Source organism: Athene cunicularia, assembly GCF_003259725.1.
Source record: "Athene cunicularia isolate RWA chromosome 1 unlocalized genomic scaffold, athCun1 chr1_part2, whole genome shotgun sequence".
NCBI lineage: Eukaryota > Metazoa > Chordata > Aves > Strigiformes > Strigidae > Athene > Athene cunicularia.
The window spans coordinates 68,227,436-68,245,306 of NW_020799092.1; the positions used below are offsets into that span (position 1 = coordinate 68,227,436).

The window sequence follows — 17,871 nt, forward strand, 5'->3', positions numbered from 1 at the left end:
GTATTCCTCTCTCCATGCTGTTACAGCACAGGAAAATATCAAAAGAAGTGTAAAAGGGATACTTGCTTGAGTAGTTAGGACAGGCAATATCTTGCACCCTGACAGTCAAAGAATAAACTTCAATTCCTAGATTAGCTGGGTTTTCTAAATCAATACTTTCAGTCATCTAAATTAAAAAGAAACACAATTGTATTTATACTTCCTTACATAAAGTCACAATACACATGATGACAATTACTTTTTTCAGTGTTCTGTAAGTGTGGTCTCCCCCTTGGATATATAGAATTGCTCTGTGGGAGTAATATAGGCTATTAATCAATTACAGAATTGAATTCTAAGCTTTTTCTACATGTTCACGCTCTAGCGTCTCTTGGAAATTCAAAACATTCCTTCTGCCAACAAAATTTCTTCCATTTAAGTGCAGAAAGTTTTATCATTTGGATCATAGGGTCTTGGCCTTTTACCTAGTTAATTCAAAGCTCATGTAATGAGCTGGCTATTTACTCTGCCCTTTGTTGGCTCAACAAGAATCTGCTATTGCTAAATAGTAATAGTTACTCCTTGAGCTCATGGCTGCAGACATGTATTAAAGGTATCAGGTTCAGCCACAAGTGTTTATCCAGGAACCAAGCTGTTACTAAATGGTGGCTCATGCAGATTTAAATTCTAATCTCCTGAACTCTCTGTCTGTAGGAGCCTCATAAACTTTGGGGCAGCAGGACTAAAGCACAAGCATCCACTGTTGATCATCTACTGGGAAATTCCTGGAGGGACATGACACTTCAGATAGCCTGTTACATTATACATACATGGTGATCAAAGGGCTGACAACAATCATATCCCACGCAGCAATGAACATGCTTTTTATGTTGGCAGATGAAGCAGCTAAGGGCAGTGCTCATTGACATGTATATCTCAGATCAAAAATTACAGTAAGCAAGCCTTACAAAATCATTTTACTGCTTCTGTATCACTCTTGTCTTTTAGACAGAGTGCATGTTTTTTGTTATGGTTCCCTTTTTCTGCAGTTGCCCACGGTTCTTTTTAAAGCAGTGAAACAACCACCATTGCACATGTCCAGCAGCTAGTGGGGGTTCTGGCCAATGCAAATATGCCAGCAGCTATCAGCATAAGGAACCCATATTTTGACATGCGAAATCACACAAGTGCAAATCCCACCACGCTTTTGTGAAAATTTACCACTCAAAGTGGTTTTACAATTCTGACCAATGAAGCTGGGAAGTAGTTACTGAGTGTGGGATTTCTCAAGTATTTCAATTCTTCATGCTGAATAGCAAGGATCTTCCAGTCTGTCATGAATAAATGGGTATGAAATGGCATCAAACTTATCTGTTTATCCATATCAAAGTTGGTGCTTCACACTGCCTAAAAAAGGATTTTCTTTTTCAATCACATCTAGCACATTTATTTAAAACTGGAGAAAACAGTTCTCTGTTCACCGAATTCTGTAGAATCCATAGAAAGCATCCTATCAAAGGGTATGAGGTTCACATGCAGTCAAAACAGTCATTCTCCACATCATACCCACTGTGACATGAATTACTGTAATTCTTTTTCTTTATACAGACAATGAATTCAAAGAACTTATATTTCAGAAGTTGACTTCTGAAATGGGACAAGCTAATATAAAGTCACAAACAACTGACCACAAGTCTTCCAGAAACAGTGGACTCCAGAGCAAAGTTATTGCTTCCAAAACCAGATAATCCAGTGAAATTAAATTGGTTGTTTGTTGAATCAACATCAATATCTTTACAGTAATTTCTAAGATCAAGAAGAAACATCCCAGCAGTTGTATTTTCATTTGCCTCTTTCCTGTTTAAAACAAATACATTTGCCATCAGAGCAATTTATATTTCTCCTTTTGAACCCTTCATATATTACATACTAAAACATTGACTTCCATTTGTTTTCTAAGTGAAATCCTAGATCTAAATAGGGAACAGTTGATGAAGCAACCCAGAATCTGATCCATACTCTGTGGTGGACAACAGCCCTGTAAAATGGGCAGGACATAAACATTTAGCCAGATCCAAACCATAAACCTGGAACTCAGCTAAACTTCAGAAGCTGCCACAAGATCTTAATGATCAAGATTAGTTCAGTTAGTAATTAGCATTTTAAAACACCTTTACACCACTCATTTCAGTATGTTATAATGTTCTCCTGATGAAAAGCTCATTCTTTTCTCCTTAACTAATAGCTGGACCGTTCTCCTGTTTTTTGAAACTAGCATTTCTGGGACTGCTCTTGATAGTGAGGGTCCCTGTGATGCACATGATAGAACTAGGGGCAGAGGGTGTAATTTATTTATTTTTAATCAAGAGGATTAAATACAAAAAAATGAAGAACCAACTGAAAACCATTAAACCTTGATTTTGTTCCCTTGTGCAGTCCCTATAAGACTAGTTCTTTATTCACTCACATTTTTTCTCTGAAGATTTTTGCCTCCTTCAGATCAAAATTTAAACTCACTAGATAACAAAGAGACTGTTGTGTTATTGTCATGGATGTTATAACTAAGCAGCACTCCGAAGAACTGGATTCTCTTTCTTCCAGTACATAGAAGTATGTGATTTAAACGCAAGACATTTCTATCAGATAGCGAGCAAGAAATTTAAACAGATACCCACTAACTGGGAATTCCTCATAGCAAAGGTTCTTGGCCTGAGGTGCTGGATTTTTAACTGCAGGACCACCAAACTACCATAAGTGCACCTGAAGAACTGCACTATGCAATGCAGTGTACCCTGAAAGGTCAGAGCCCAGGCACATCAAACACTTCAGATGGCCAATTCTGACTTCAGTCTTTCTATGACACATTTCATATGTAAAACAGAGTTAATGTTATGTTCTCATCTGCAAATATAAACTACCTGATCATCAGAAAGGTCTCAGAGCATTCATAGCTATAGCAAAGTATGTGACTAAGTTATTATGCACAGAGGACACCTATAACCAGAGGTGATGTGGGCTCTGAAGACCTTACAGATTGCAGTAGACAAAAACTGTGCAGGTCACCAGGGAGATATTTAGAAAAGAACAGGAATTTTAAAATAAAACTCCAGAACTGACTAGCAAGCTTTCCCTGGTGAATGATTCCCCACAGATTAGCATCAAGTAAGAAACAAGGAGCCTGGATATGTATAGGTCAAAAAAGTAACTCTATAGTACATGGCTCTGATATCTTAAGGGTTTAGGTATCCGAAAGAAAGATAAATAAATTATCTGACTATATGCAGATATTTTTAGTTGAAATTTCCAGTTTGAACATGTCAGGAAATTGAGTTTCATGCCCTAAGACACTTGGAGTGAAAGCTAACTTTTAAAGCTAATGATAAATGTACATTTGAACCTCTAGCTGTAGGTCTGGGGACCCTAACTGATGTGCCCTAAAATGCACATTGCTCTGGGGCAACAAGGCAGCACTAAGGCAATGGAAGAGCCTCAATACCTGAAGGTAGAAGGATTGCATTCTGGTGGGTTGTCATTGATATCATCAATAATTATTGTGATCTCCATTTCACTGGCGTGACCACCGCTGGGACTGTCCTCCACTCGGACTATCAATGAAATGTTAGGATGGAGCCGCAGTGGAAGGGCATCTCGGTCGATTCTCCCAGTCACCTGCAGCACTCCAGTTGCTGGGCAGAAAGCAGGCAGAAGTTAGATGGTCACCAAGGGGGGAAGTAGCAAACACTCATGGTGTACATGCAAGAGGACAGGGTAGCTCAGCAGACAGGCAGCAGAATAAAAAGTCTTCTATTCTGTGCAAATCATGGCTGGTTTTGTTATTTTAAAAAATTATCTAAAATGGCTCTGAAAACTCTGCATAAGACTTTAATGGATAGATACCCATTGCTCAAAAATACACTATAGGTGGCCTCAGCAGAGGGCCTGGAAAGCAGTTAGATTTCCCTTAGGCTCTCAAAGAGCTAGTGCAAGTCAGAGTTGAGTGCACTCACAGAGCATCAAGGACAATGAGCTGCTAATGCCTGTGCTGTCCTTGCTCTCTGGCTGGTAAGACCGCTTCACTTTCTACTGTTAATCATTCAAGCATCCTTCAGCACCTCTAAATCTACTCACACATAAACAGAGCTGCTTTTAGCTGTGACAGATTGCGCCAAGTGCTCTGGGCAGCCATTCACTTAATATTTTTTTTCACTTCTCTTAGACTCTGCTCAAAAAGAGAAGGTTTTTATGGTACAGCACAATACTATTTCCAGAGCACAAAGAAGGTAAAAGAACAGAGTATATATCCTCTTTCTTTTGGAGTGTAATTGAGGGGGAGGGTGGCAATATATGGCCAAAGGGCATAGGAAATCCAAAGCATTTAAGGATTGTCCTGATCCCCCACAGCACTGTATTATGAGGCACCTCTTACAGCTGTGGTAAGCAGTTCCAAAGAAATAGCATATGAGCAAAACAGTCACTGAATGCCAGCTCTGGAGCAAAAACCTCAGAGCCCTCGTGTATGCACCCCAGAGAGCACAAGGAGACGAGACCAGCATGAGAGGGAAGACTCTTTGGATGGCCTTGCCTGAGGAGGGCCATGAATTGAGCAATTAAGCTGAGGTGCAGATGTGCACCTCAAATGCTAGAGCAGATTTCAGGTAGAAAAGACAGCACTATGGTCTAACTATGTCCTGCTGTTTCAAGAGCCCAGAATGGTAACTGCAGTTCTCAGAGATTAAAAAGAAGGCAGCTAATCATACGTCTTCCCAGGGGACCATCACCCACCAGCCATAAGTCAATATTTGTCAAGAAGTCACCTTTGGTCTACTTTCTTCAAGATATCTTACTGAACCTTGGTTAGCTGACCAAGGAATTTGACCCTAATAACATACTGAGCATTTCTTATTTCTAGGGGTAGCCACAGAATAAAAAGTCGGTTTAAGACAAAAACATTTTCTCCAAAGTAGCTACTCTCTTTTTTTTGGGGTGTCAGAAGGCACATTTTTGTTTGTCTTACATGGATTTATGGAGAAGTATCTGTCAGAAGACTGGATGCTGTATAAAAGTCTGCTGGGAGAGTCTTCATCATCAGGATCTTTAGCTGTTATATTGGCAACAACTGTGCCTGGGCTTTGCTCCTCCGGAATCCTGTAGAATCTTTGTTTTCTACAAGATAAAACAAAATTCAGCAAAGCACACATCTGTGTTTGCAAGGGCAGCTGATTACAGACTTGGCTAAGCAGCCAATTGTAGCATCAGAGCCATGGCCACGCTGGACTCGGAGATGGCTATTTTCATGTCAGGGTAAATATCCCAGTTACTGGCTCTGCCAGCTGGACATGTAGCAATAGCTGAACTGGTACACAGTCATAAAGCATGACATAGCCACACAAATGAGTGTCCTTCCCCTGCAACTTTTTCACGGTAAGAACAATTTGACTTTCACAGAATCATGAAAGCTGAAGATGAAAGGGGCTGTTAAATCATGCAGTCCATCTCCCTGCAGAGCCACCAGCTTGCAAAGCCACTTGCTTTAATTTCTTCATTTTGCAAGAGAAGAACAAAAATAAAAGCAGTAATGTAATTAATCATCTTTTGGAATGAATGGTGGTGGCTTTCTGGGGACAACAGTGTTACTGAAAAGCTGAGTTGCCCCTGCAGTAGGTGGAGGCAGGAAGGAGCATTCCTGTGGGTGCCCAACAGAAGAACATGTGCCAAACCCCCAACAACATCTGCCTGTGATTCATTTTACATAGAGAAAATGGTTCTTTACTGCTGCTGTTTGGTATGCCAGTGCTCCCAAATTTCCCATGAATTAAGTGAGTTTTATAGCTCAGATATAGTCTGGCAGGCAATTGTGCAGGACTGCTCCTAATGGTCGCAGTTGCATGTTCACGTGGGTACTCAGGTATGCAATTACAGTGCTTGAACCACATGCAAAAGCAGGCATGGCAAGCACACAAAAATTGTGTAAGGAATTAATGAAGGCTGATTTATAGTACTGAAATACCCACAAACACACAAACATCTCTTTCTAGATATCAAAGAGAGTTGAAGGTGCTCAAGAGTTCAGAAAAGCCTTAGGAGTATGTTTCAAGATTGACTCTTTTTTGCGCATTTTAAACCTCCTATGCCACCACTTAGCTAATTGACTAGTCTGTATTTCCCCATATAGAAAAGCATGAGCCCGTCATTGTCCTCTGAAAACCAACATCATGGGGCACTTAGGAATTGGAGCAGAGAATTGTGGAGACAGGACAGAAGATCCCATGCCTCCAGGTCTCCACTTGCAATTTTAAAAATGATTAAGAAGACACAGCATCTTCAACTGTTTGGTCAGCTCATATAAAAAAAGAAAAGCATACAGGATAGAAATCACATAGGGTTTTCCAAGTAAAAAAAGTAAACAAGGAATTTGTGAAGTCTGCGGAATTAGTGTATTAAATTTCTATTTCATTCCTGGCATTGGATCTCTTCCTTCCTTGTTCTTTTGCTTCCAGAGTCACTCAGAAACAAAAAAAGCAAAGATATCCTTCACTGCTACCAAAAATGCCACCCCAACATGCCTCTCCAATCAATGGGGAATATGGGAGGGACAGCTCTAACTGGTTTTGGCTCAAAGTAGGAAACTCCCTATGCCCACAGGGACCAAAACTCCAGCCTCTCTGTGGACAGGAATCTCACCACAACTCCACCTTCACAGCCCTACCACCCCTCCTGCACTCTGCATGGGCTGTTGTCCTGTCCCCACCAGATTTCTCAGGAAGAAGCAATACATTACTGAGCATATCCCCACAGCACTGAGTGCTATACAGCTGGGGAGGAGATGGGGCCACTGCCTACACAGCTATGTCTGGGCTGTGTCCTGTTGTCCATCTGTCTGCCACCTGCCAGTGGCTTTTTACAGGATGGTTCAAGCAGAGCCTTTAGACACTGCAATGTAATTGCGAAGGAAGCATATGTTTGTTTTCTTGTCTTCTCCTTTGTTTTCCTGACTCCACAAGTTTTCCATTGATTTTAACAGCCAGAATTTCAAAAGGCTGAATACCAATGTAGTGTTGTGAACACCAAAACCAGATGTGCCTGCATATACAGTGGGAACAATTAAAAAGACCCTTTGAAACTCTGTTCTTGACAGCTTTGATCGGGAGAAAATAAAGAAGTTTTGCTAACTCATCAAGTTTCCCCAGCTCCCATCCTAGCACTAACTAGTGTCAGAAAGTACATAGGCCCACCATGCAGCTCACATTTTAGCAGGGGAGAGGCCATACGTGTGCATACTGAGGACAGATCATGAAGTGTAAATTCATCTAAAGTTCTTTACAACTGAGCTGCAATTTTTGGACTGTGATGTCAATCTAAAAGGGAGAAGATTCAAAAAAATACCAGGCCTTATTTGTGCCATATTGAGAACTGAGTCTTAGGCCTTAGGTATTATGGATGCTCAAGTCACTGCAGCTTTCGCTAATTTTAATAATAGATAAATATTTAAAAGAGCTCCACTAGCATTCCAGACAAACAGATAAATAAACAGAAATGGCAACATTTGGAGGAAATAATCAGTCTAGAACACAATGTGCAAATGTTGGCACTGGGAAGAGTATTCCTACTGCTTGTAGTAGAACAGTAATGTGGAACAAGCTGTTAACCTTATTGATTATTGCAGACATGAGGTTCAAGTATTAAGTAAGTAGCAACAACAACAACAAATCCATGTCTGTTTCTAACATTTCATTCTTCTGTCTCTTCAGATTCTCCATCCCTTTACCCAGCAAAGTCCAGATCTTTGGCCTCAGCCCAAGAGCTGTGCATTGCTCTGGCTTCACAAAACACCCAGAAGATTGTTCCAAACAAATGGCTGGAAACCTCTTAGCATGGCTCAAGTGCTATCCATATCATAAATTGTAATAAAATATCATAAATATTCTCAGCAGGGACCTTGTGGAGCTTCAGGATCAGGAGACATAAAGAGAGTGTCTTGAATCCAATCAGTGTCTCATGCAGGTGACAAAGATATATCAACAGCAGAATCAGATTGACTGTAACAATTGTCCAGCTCCTGCTTCAGAAGCAATCATCCACCGTGCTTTCCACCACAAAACAGACTGCTGATGGCACATGTATAGTCTTTCCCATTTTTCCAAATTTTCAACAATATTCCTGATTGCAACTAAAACTCTATTAGTCTTCTAAAGCTATTTCTGACTTGTGTGTTATGACACGGTTTCCTGCTTATGACACAGTAAGAGACGACAATGTTTCAGAGATTACCAGGATTGTTTACAAGTGTGTCTGGGAAGAAGAGGAAGACAGATCAAAAGTGAGACCTTTTTATGTCTAGACATTTCTGCATGAATAAACATCATTATGGTGAAATGCACATCTGCATGAAGGGTAAATTCTGTATGACTGTATTCACACAGGGTGAAATTCATCTTGCCTGAACTTGTCCAAAGGTCTTTGCATAGCTTTAACCTCTCTAAACACTAACAAGTACAACAAGCTTGTTTGGCTGTCCTTGGCATGAAGGCAGAGCCTGGAAAACTTTAAACTACTAAGAATATAATTAAGAATAAATGAGGGAAATGAGTGCAAAGCTTTCCAGTAGAAGAACAGGAATCATAACAAAATTAAAATACCGTTTTCAGTAGCTTTTTGTTGTTATACATACTTGCCCTTACGTTAGACCGTCCCATTGGTGTCAAAGCACTAAAGCTGGGAAAACATCTACATTTTGAGTGCAACGGAAATTTTTCACTTACGTGGTAAAGTAAGGTCTTTCATCATTGATGTTAATTATATTTACATTCACTGTTCTAGTTGAGCTGAGTCCGTCTGGGTCTGTCACTGTTATATTTAAAAAGTAACTGTTAAATAAGAAAACAAAACAAGAATCATTCTCTGGCTGTGTAGGAAAACATTCTTCTGCCTGCTGTAAGCTAATAGACCATGTGAATAAAATACATTCTCACCAGTGTGGATCTTTCTCATAATCAAATTCTTTTGTGGAAAAAATGGCTCCGCTTTCCAAGACCAAGAATGGCACTGGTGCAGGGAGCAGTGAATACTGAAATAAAGAGAGCAAGGAATTAGTGTCTGTATCTTTAAACATCCCTCCATTCATTCCTTGCCTTGTAGAACAGGCAAAGTTAAAGTACAACATTTGCATCAAATTTTGCGTGATGAAACGTGCTGACATACAGATGCTCAAACATACAGATGCTCAAACTTAGCCATATGTGCTTTGCTGACCAGCCAGTGAAGAGTCACAGACACAGAACTACATCAAAGCCCACACTATTCTCTACCTCTGTGAACTCCAGGTCTGCAATGAGAATTTAACACAGAGGCCAGGCAGCAGAGCCACAGTGCTGGAGGCAGGACTCAGCTTTGTGGTGGCAGCAGAGTACGTGCACAGAGAAGAGAGAGAAGAAGGGGTGAGGCTGGATTTGGAGGACATAAGAGCTGTGGAGGAGGCAATGAAGTTTGGGGGTCCAGAGGATAGGAGAGGGCAAGGAGGGGAGAGCGGACTTACACGGAGTGTGTGGGAGTGTGAGGGTGAAGGGTGTTAACACAGCTGCTCCGTGGTGGCATGTAGCAGCAGCCGCTTTGTGCGCTGCACAACACAAATGGGTACGACACCAGTGCACGGGTGTGGGAGGGAGCTGAGCACCCCAACACCTTACACGGTAGGAAAAAAGGCAGCACCCTCTTCCCTGTGGCCATGAGGTAGCTACTACATACCCACCACTCCTCACCACTATCTTCCAGGTGCCAAACTATCACCAACAAGCCCTCACAGGTATTTCCTTTGCTAGTGCAGATACTAGTAATACCCATAAAGTCTGAAATATGCAACATCAGAGGGTCATGCACCATACAAGTAACCTGCAAAATCCACTGAGCAGATCTGTCCAGAGGATGCAACTGCTCTTGTGTTACTTTTTGGGAAAAAACCATAAGGTACAGAGAGCTGAGTGAAACAACTTGCCTCCTGCAATGACAGATTTAATTGAAATAGCTTTTAAAAAGGCAGCTAGGTAGTGAGAATTCTTTTAACAATTTTTTGCCAGTTGACTTTTCTAAATTCCCTTTCTGGATTATTATTTTACCTGTTGCCCAGCATTTCTATATTTGCAGCTTCTTATTATGCCTGAGATGTGTCAGGGGTTGCAAGGCATGTGGAACTCACTGCCATTGCTCTCAGAAACAAAGCAGAGCTAAACCCCCAGGCCTCTGCTTCCCTCCTCACAGGCTCAGGTTTGATGGTTTCACTGGGCAAAGCCTGAGGACAGACTTCAAGCTAATTGCTCTCTTGAATAATGCTACATATTGAAGTAGAATCTGCAGGTTCAGTTCTTGAATGTGCTGTCTTTCATAAAGCCACAGCCAATAAAGCAAAGCTACCACACAGTTCTTAGGTAAGTGCGGTTACTTTTCCCCTGTCTGCAAACAAACTTACAACTTTCCAGAAATTTTTGCTGATATCAAGACTATTTTCACATCAGTTAACACATTTTCTTAACCGAAGGTCACAGTTTGCCCTGGGATTGTCAAAAAGCTGAGATTCAGTTGCCTTGTGATTTCCTTACTGTCTCATTTTAAATTATTTACATTGTCACAAGAAACGTTTTGCAATACTTAAAAAAAAAAAAAAATTAAAAAAAAAAAAAAAAAAAAAGACAAAATTTCTACTGTTACTCTGATTAACTATATCAAACTATGCCTTAAAAATCCCTTAATTTTGGATGGCTGAGAACTCAAAATACAATTTGTATTCAAACACTGAGGCTGGGGTTTTTTTTAGTTTATTATTGAAAATGTTTCTTTTTCCTGACTAAACCTTTTCCTGTGTTCCTGATAAGGAAGTCGTTGAAAGATGCTGGTAATTAGCATTTCAGATACAGTGGATTATATAATCTCTGGATTTTTTCCTTTAATACAACTTACTTTGAGTTCAGCATTTTCAGGATCAGCTGCATCAACTTGGTAAATGTGTTCCGGAGGTGTTCCTTCCAAGACATAGATCATTACAGCTGCATGGATATAAGCGTACTCTTTATCAATTGGGTAAAAATAGCAAACATAGTAATACACTGAAGCTGTCCAGGCATATTGCTGCCTGCTGCATCTTCTCACTTCACAGGTGTAATTACAAGATCATCACAAAAAGCACAAATACTCAAAAGATAAAAAGAAGCCAATCGCTTAACTGTAAACAGGCAACCATCACTGAGTTGCAATAGGAATTGTGCCTTCAGGAGAAAGACTGATCTTTACATATGGCCGATCTTGAGCTGCTCACAGGATATGGAGTAAAATGATGTCTTTGGGCTACACCTGTGTCTTTATTATGCAGATGGAGAGAACATAGCCTAGTGCCACATCCTCTTCTTTATCCTCTCCCTGTCCACCTTCTGTCCCCTGTCAGGATAGTTCAGAGACTTTCCTCTGCATTTCTGCTTTTCCTTTACACCTGCGAGTTAAATAAATAGTAAATGATCTGCGCTGACAAATTTTTTGCCATATTAAGGGTGCTAATTCAATGCAAGGTGTATTTCTTTCCATGCCAGGAATTATCACAGCTGGGCTATCCCATACTGGGCTACTGGCAACAGGCTTATCTCTCCTTGGGTAGAGTGATTAACAGAACAACAGATCTTTAGATCACATTATTTGCTTTATGCCCTTTTGTGTCTGCTGGACTTGCTGTTTCTGGACTATTAGTTTCCACTGTGACCCCTGCTGACTGCTGCTTCTCAACAGAGCAGTGGGAATCCCGGAGCAGCGTAATGAGTTCTTCCCAGAGGACAACAATATGAATATAAAGTTTAATGAGAGAGAGATGCTTTTTCATAACCAGAGAATGTGCAATTAGTGTCTAATTGTAGCTGGTACTGTTAACTAAAGCCACACAGTTAGACAGATCAGACATCTGTGCTCACCAATTTATGGCAGCTCTAGCTGAGAGTTAAGCTGATGCGCTTATTTGTAACAAGCTCCCACGTAGAGTGTGTTTCATGCTGTGCCGATCCCCTGAAGTGTCACATTTAATTATTATTAGATTTCAGCAGCACCCATGATACGCAAGACACCAGCTATACTGAGAAGATGACACAGCCTCTTCCCTAGGGGAAGCTAATTTGCTTTACAAACTAAGTATTGTATGGAAGCAGGGAAGTCAAATGTGCTTAGGAGGCTTTAGTGAAGTGGGCTGAATTTAAGCAGACCTAGTGTGCACCTAGCTGGGCAGAGAAGCCCTGCCCTCTGCAGTAGGCAGAGGTCAAGGCTGCAGCCACGCTGCACTGCTGGCCACTCCAAGGGCTGCAAGTCACAGCCTTCATAACACAGCTGCTAGTCCGGACTGGGGGGGTTCAGCAGCCAGCTCCAAATACTCATGAACAGATCATGATTTTTAAAAATTTTCATATTGAATTATTGAATGCTCTTCCATACAGTGTTGTTAGAATATCGGGACTTCAGAAAGGCTCTCAGTAGTTCATGAAATAATAAAAACATATCTTTACTCACTACCTGAACTGTTCTGTCTGTGTATGAACACACAATAAATACATCATTATACTCTGTCAGCTCATGGTACAATTTTTCCAGGTCCCTCTCATTAGTAAATGAACAAGATAAGATTGCTCAGAGAATAAGACAACCATTTCCTATTATTTTTATTGGTGGGGTTGTCACTTGCATGCAAAGCCTGCCCTGACAACAGCTGGGGTCCAGACACTCCAGCCTCATTCCTAAGGCCACTGCACACTGCACCTTTGCCCATGGTCTGAAAATAAACTTGTTTAAGACCATCTGCCCCCCACAGGAGACAGAACTCTTTGCCTCTTTCCATTTGTACCACCATAGATCACAATTTCCAAGATCTCACTTTTCAGACTGATTTTCCACTTAATTTCTCATGTGCAGATGCAAATGTAATATACAGGTGTAAAAGACTGGCAGAGTAACGTTTCTATAATTTTCCCTCTGAAATCTTTGCACATACATAGTATAGACTTACATAAATTTATCTCGCTTCTTTAAATCAGTCCAGTTTTCAAGAAATTACTAAAAATGCACCCATACTCAATGGTTATATCCCCACCAAACTTGAAGTTTCTAATACATATCTCTAGGTAGGTATTAATCTCATCAAAAAATGAACATATATATTTATTGGTATAATTTATTTTTTTTTAATTCTTCAGGTGCTTCAAAATGGTTAAATCATTTTTGGTTAAAGTTTCAAGAAAATTAAAAGGGCATTTCCAGAGATGAAGCATACCAAATATTTGTGCAAAATAAAGCTTTGATAAAAACAGTGTCCTGTTCCTCTCTCGTTTTCCTAAAGGAAAACGCTTATAACACTTTAGCTACAAGCACTGTATGCAGCTATAGTTTTTTTTAATATGATGTAATATTTTCAAGCATTGCTTTTTTCAAATACCACCATTATCTTACTTTGAATTGCCATATTTCCTTGAAATACAGGACGTTCGTTTTTATCTGTTACTTGGATGGTCAGTATGTTAAAGTCAGTTCTTCCAGTTGTATCTTCAACGAAAATCAGTAAATCAAAGCGCTTTGGCATTGTTTCATAATCTAGGACAGGGTTTCCAGTGGTAACAACCTGAAAAGAAAAAAATGTTATTAGCACATAAGTTATAGTCTATATGAGTGAATACAAGTAAAGGGACACTTCCCATGAGTAAGAAGTGAGTATTTTAGATCATCTTCTACTTGCTGGCCCATTTCTTGTCAGTGGCAGAAATGTGAGAAAAACAAGAGCTGAAAAACGAAAATGTAGTGGCTTCATGGAGCAACTCAAGGAACTCTTGTGTAAGGGACAATCTGAAGAGGAGAAAGCCTGAAAAGAGCTGTCCTGCCTCACAGGCAATGCTTTGCCTTCATGGTCAGGACTACATCTTACAGGTACTTGTCTGTGCCAAGTCTTCACCTCTCTACACCAAGCTCCAGGAGCAGTTGAGGTGTGATGAGACTGAAAACTGGGAGGAAGCCCTGTAGGACACAAGGGCACAATTTCTGTGAGTCAGGAGCACAAGGGGAAAGACCTTTTACTTGCAATAAGGAGTGTGGGGGCAGGAGACCAAATAGTCTAGCAGGTACCAGTCTGTTCCTTGTATAAGCTATGTCTGTGAGAAGACACTCAGGAAACAAGAGGAAGAAGGGAGCTACATGAGCACACTGTATGAGAGAGGGACAAGAACCGTTTGGCGATAATGTTGTGGTAATTAAATAAATAAAATAGGCTTTAAGTTTTGAAAGATTGATAAGACAAACATTTGCTTTGAAGGGTTTTTTTTGGAAAGGCTTCCAGCTCTGCATATTGCCTCTTAACACAGAATACGTACAAGCACAAGACTGACATTCTGTGAAAAAGCATTAAATACATTCATTTTGGACTTAGGATGAGTCCAGAGCAACAGCAGGATGCTGAAAGTTGTATACTTCAATCTTCACTGCTGAAGCTAATTAGGAAACAAGAACTTTCCTTTCTTGAATAAGAAAGGAGAAGGTGACTTAAATTTACTGCGTAGCTAAAAAGCTGTGAAGCTTGAACACAGTAGCAGCATGCTGTAGAACTGGAGAAGGAGAAGAGTTGGGTCTCACAAGTGTGTGTGACAAGGAGTGTGTCAGTGTATTCACAATACTGCAGAATGGAGGAGCCTGAAGAGGATGCAGGAGAACAATGAAAGAAATCCTTGATTTTAGATGAGATGCGATGGCCAGAGGACAAATACAGAAGTGATGTCAGCACAGTTAGAAGACAGAAGCCATACTAGAGCCAATTAACAAAGACCGAGGAGAGTGATCAGAAGCACAAACATTTTATGCTTTCTGGTATGTAAAACAGCTGCTCCCTGGAACCTTGTGGATCTTTTTGTTACAATACTGCAGGAAAAAACAACTATATCCTGGATGGTCCTATATTGTACAAATAGAAGTTTCTCATAAAAGTGAAAGCTTGTAACACCAGTGGGAAGGTTGGTCTCCAAAATGAATCTTTGCTGGAGATCCAAGTACAGTAAACATGCAATTAATTCCAAATGAGAAACTGTCCAGTTCTAAGCGGAAATTATGTGCTCTGGAGATTAACCCCTCCAGTTCACAGCCAGATATTTCCATTGGTGTTGTAACTACAGCCAGACTGCCTAAACACACACCTTCCACCCTCCTTTATAGAGACCTGCAAGTGAAGATGTGAATCTAGATTGTCTCTTTCTAGGTTGCTTTTGAGAACAGCTTGCCACTGGTATAGGCTGTGAGCCACAGTTCACCTCTCCTCCAGGTAGGAGCAATGCTTACTGGTAGAGGCAGCACTATATACACTTGAAGCAGCTACAGACTATGTGAAAGGGGGTATAGTCACCCCATGACTGTCTGCTCCTTGTTCCACCTGGCAATTTCACTGCTCTCCACTCTCCCCTTCACACCTGGGATGCAGAGGGACCATGACTAACAGCATCAAGGTAGTTTCAGGCAGCAGTATGTTTTCATGCATTCAACACATCTGCCAATGGGATTCTTCAAACAAGAGTAAGGTGAAGAGCAATGAGCAGGGCTCAGATCTCAGAAACTGTGACTTTCTCAGAAATCTCAAAACGTACTAAGAAATGTGATATTGCCTTGGCTTGCTGCAACAGGACTAAATATGCTTCATAAATACAGAAAAGCCTGTGCTAGTGGATACTTAACTAATCTTCAAACCTCATAATTCATACATGAAATACTGCCTTTTTCTATATCTTAGCAAAGATGTAATGGCAGTAGGTAGAGCTGATCATTTTGGATCACATCACTTTTGCAAAATATTGTACAGAATACAGTATTTCCTCAAATTTTCACCCAGAAACATCAGCAAAGAGAATGAGAAAACAGCCTTTGTATCAGTTCTGTGAAAACTTGAACTTCCTTGGAAACACCCTGAAAAATGTAGTCAAATTAACTTTTGAAGACTACTCAGTGTCTATCCATATCTTTTAGAGACACTCTTCAGTGTCACTGTTCAGGCTCAGACATATAAGTGAGTTACAGTGGGATGACAAGTTGTCATGTGTCTGAACACTCATTGCCAGTGACAAATGTGAGCTAATACTTGCTAATTTATCCAGCAATGAAATTAGCCTGAAGTAATAGAAATTGCTTTGCATTTGCCATAGGACAAGAGCACACAATAGGTAGAAATAGGTCACAGATGTGTGGAACTGTGATAACTTCTTACCTCAAGATAAATTCTTCGTGTGTCACAGCCTTTGTTCAGAATTAAATATGACTTTGATCTGACTCAGTTTACTTTAATTGGGAAGTGAGTCAAATTCATTTTAATTCTAGGTGAGAATGGTCGAACAGAAGATGCATGTGGTTTAACAAAGCCACTTTAAATTCACAGTGACTTAATATAAATTAAGTTGAAAAACTATGGATAAATCCTCAAATCAGAAGCAGGTCCTATATGTCCTTCTTCACCACTTATTTTCCAAAAATCACTTTTTTTTTTTATCACAGAATAAATGGAATTATTGTGATAGGTGGTTTTTGCCTAGATGCATTTAAAAATTATAATCAGTATTGCTATTCAACTGCCATATCTCTTACAGCATGTCCAAATACTATCACAGTCTGCATTTGCAACTCTTTCCTGATTAAAAGATGAGACACTGTGCACTGTCAGTGCTCACTAATCCAGGAAACATCAGCCTACATGACGAACATTGAACATTGCTCAAGCTAAATGTAAAACTCACCCTGTATTCGAGATCTCCTATTGATTCAATATCAAAAGCCTCTGTAAGTGGATTTGAATTTACTATGGTAGGAAGTATTGCAACACCTTCAGAAGACAATGGAGAAACAGTTACATTAAAGGTATAAACTGAAACACCAGCTGCTGAATTCTCTTCAACAGTGCTTGTTGCAGGTAAGCCCTTAAGCAAATGGGTTCTTCTTCCTGCAAGATGAAAATGAATGTAAAATTACTTCTGGGAATCTTAGGCTAGCAGGAGCACACAGCTTGTGCCAAGAGCTCCCGTTAATGAGCACAAAATGGCCTGATTCTCTTTTTGCTTATGAATGGTGGCATTGCACGGTAGTAAAACCAGTGCTAATGTCAAAAGAATCAATCTTTTCTCTAATTCACTGCTACACGGTTGTCATCTTCAGTGGCTGTTGTTGAAGTAGTATTGTTCCTGTGTTTGCCTTCATATATGCCTTTATATAGAATCAAAGAAACCAAATATGTTTCTATTATTTCATTTCACACCCTGTACTAATTGCTGCCTCTGTGCACTAATCGCATCAAAAGGCACCTTGAATCACACAGGCCTGGGTGTTAAAGAAGCAATCTTTTTTGTGAATTACACCATCTGCAGCGCCCCTTTCCTTCATGTTCCCTCTTCTGAATCTTTCTAGGATAGCTATGTGCACTCCTGGCTTGTGAGTAGTGGGAGTTGGCAACAACTTTGAGGGTTGTGCTGTTGTGTCTTCTGCTTTGAGCATGGAAGAGCAACCTCCAGTCCTTGGAGGAGGTGTGGGCCCACAAAAGCACCCTATGGTTGAAAACTGCCTGGAAGCAACACAGGCTGCTGTGGCATCCTACAGCTTTGCATGAGTTCCTTGCTTCTCAGTCAGACCTCTGGACTCACCAAACCAAAATCTTTGTTTGCTCTCTCATTTAGCTTCTGGTTTTTATTATTTTAACAAAGGCCTGTTGTGCTTTATCTCATTAAGAGTGTCTAGAAAACATAAATCAGGACAGCTTTAAGGGTATGTCCTGAAACAACATCTTAGTAACCTCACATGCCTAAACTGGCAATGTACCTCAACATGAGACTGTGGCCAGGCTGACTGTTCCTTGTGGGGGCTTCACTGGCT

The 17,871-nt window shown here is 40.4% G+C and overlaps 1 protein-coding gene across 1 annotated transcript in view; it reads right to left on the minus strand.

Moving 5' to 3' along the window:
• Positions 1 to 17,871, minus strand: part of CDHR3 (cadherin related family member 3) — a 63,520-nt gene that overhangs the window by 18,108 nt on the left and 27,541 nt on the right. The window contains exons 2-10 of the mRNA XM_026868355.1: positions 16,746 to 16,948; positions 13,441 to 13,609; positions 10,927 to 11,012; positions 8,949 to 9,043; positions 8,739 to 8,843; positions 4,994 to 5,142; positions 3,476 to 3,665; positions 1,668 to 1,836; positions 67 to 166 (exon numbers count right to left, since the gene is read on the minus strand). Coding sequence (XP_026724156.1) covers positions 67 to 166; positions 1,668 to 1,836; positions 3,476 to 3,665; positions 4,994 to 5,142; positions 8,739 to 8,843; positions 8,949 to 9,043; positions 10,927 to 11,012; positions 13,441 to 13,570 — 1,024 coding nt within the window. The 5' untranslated portion in view covers positions 13,571 to 13,609; positions 16,746 to 16,948. The remainder of the gene's footprint in view (positions 1 to 66; positions 167 to 1,667; positions 1,837 to 3,475; positions 3,666 to 4,993; positions 5,143 to 8,738; positions 8,844 to 8,948; positions 9,044 to 10,926; positions 11,013 to 13,440; positions 13,610 to 16,745; positions 16,949 to 17,871) is intronic.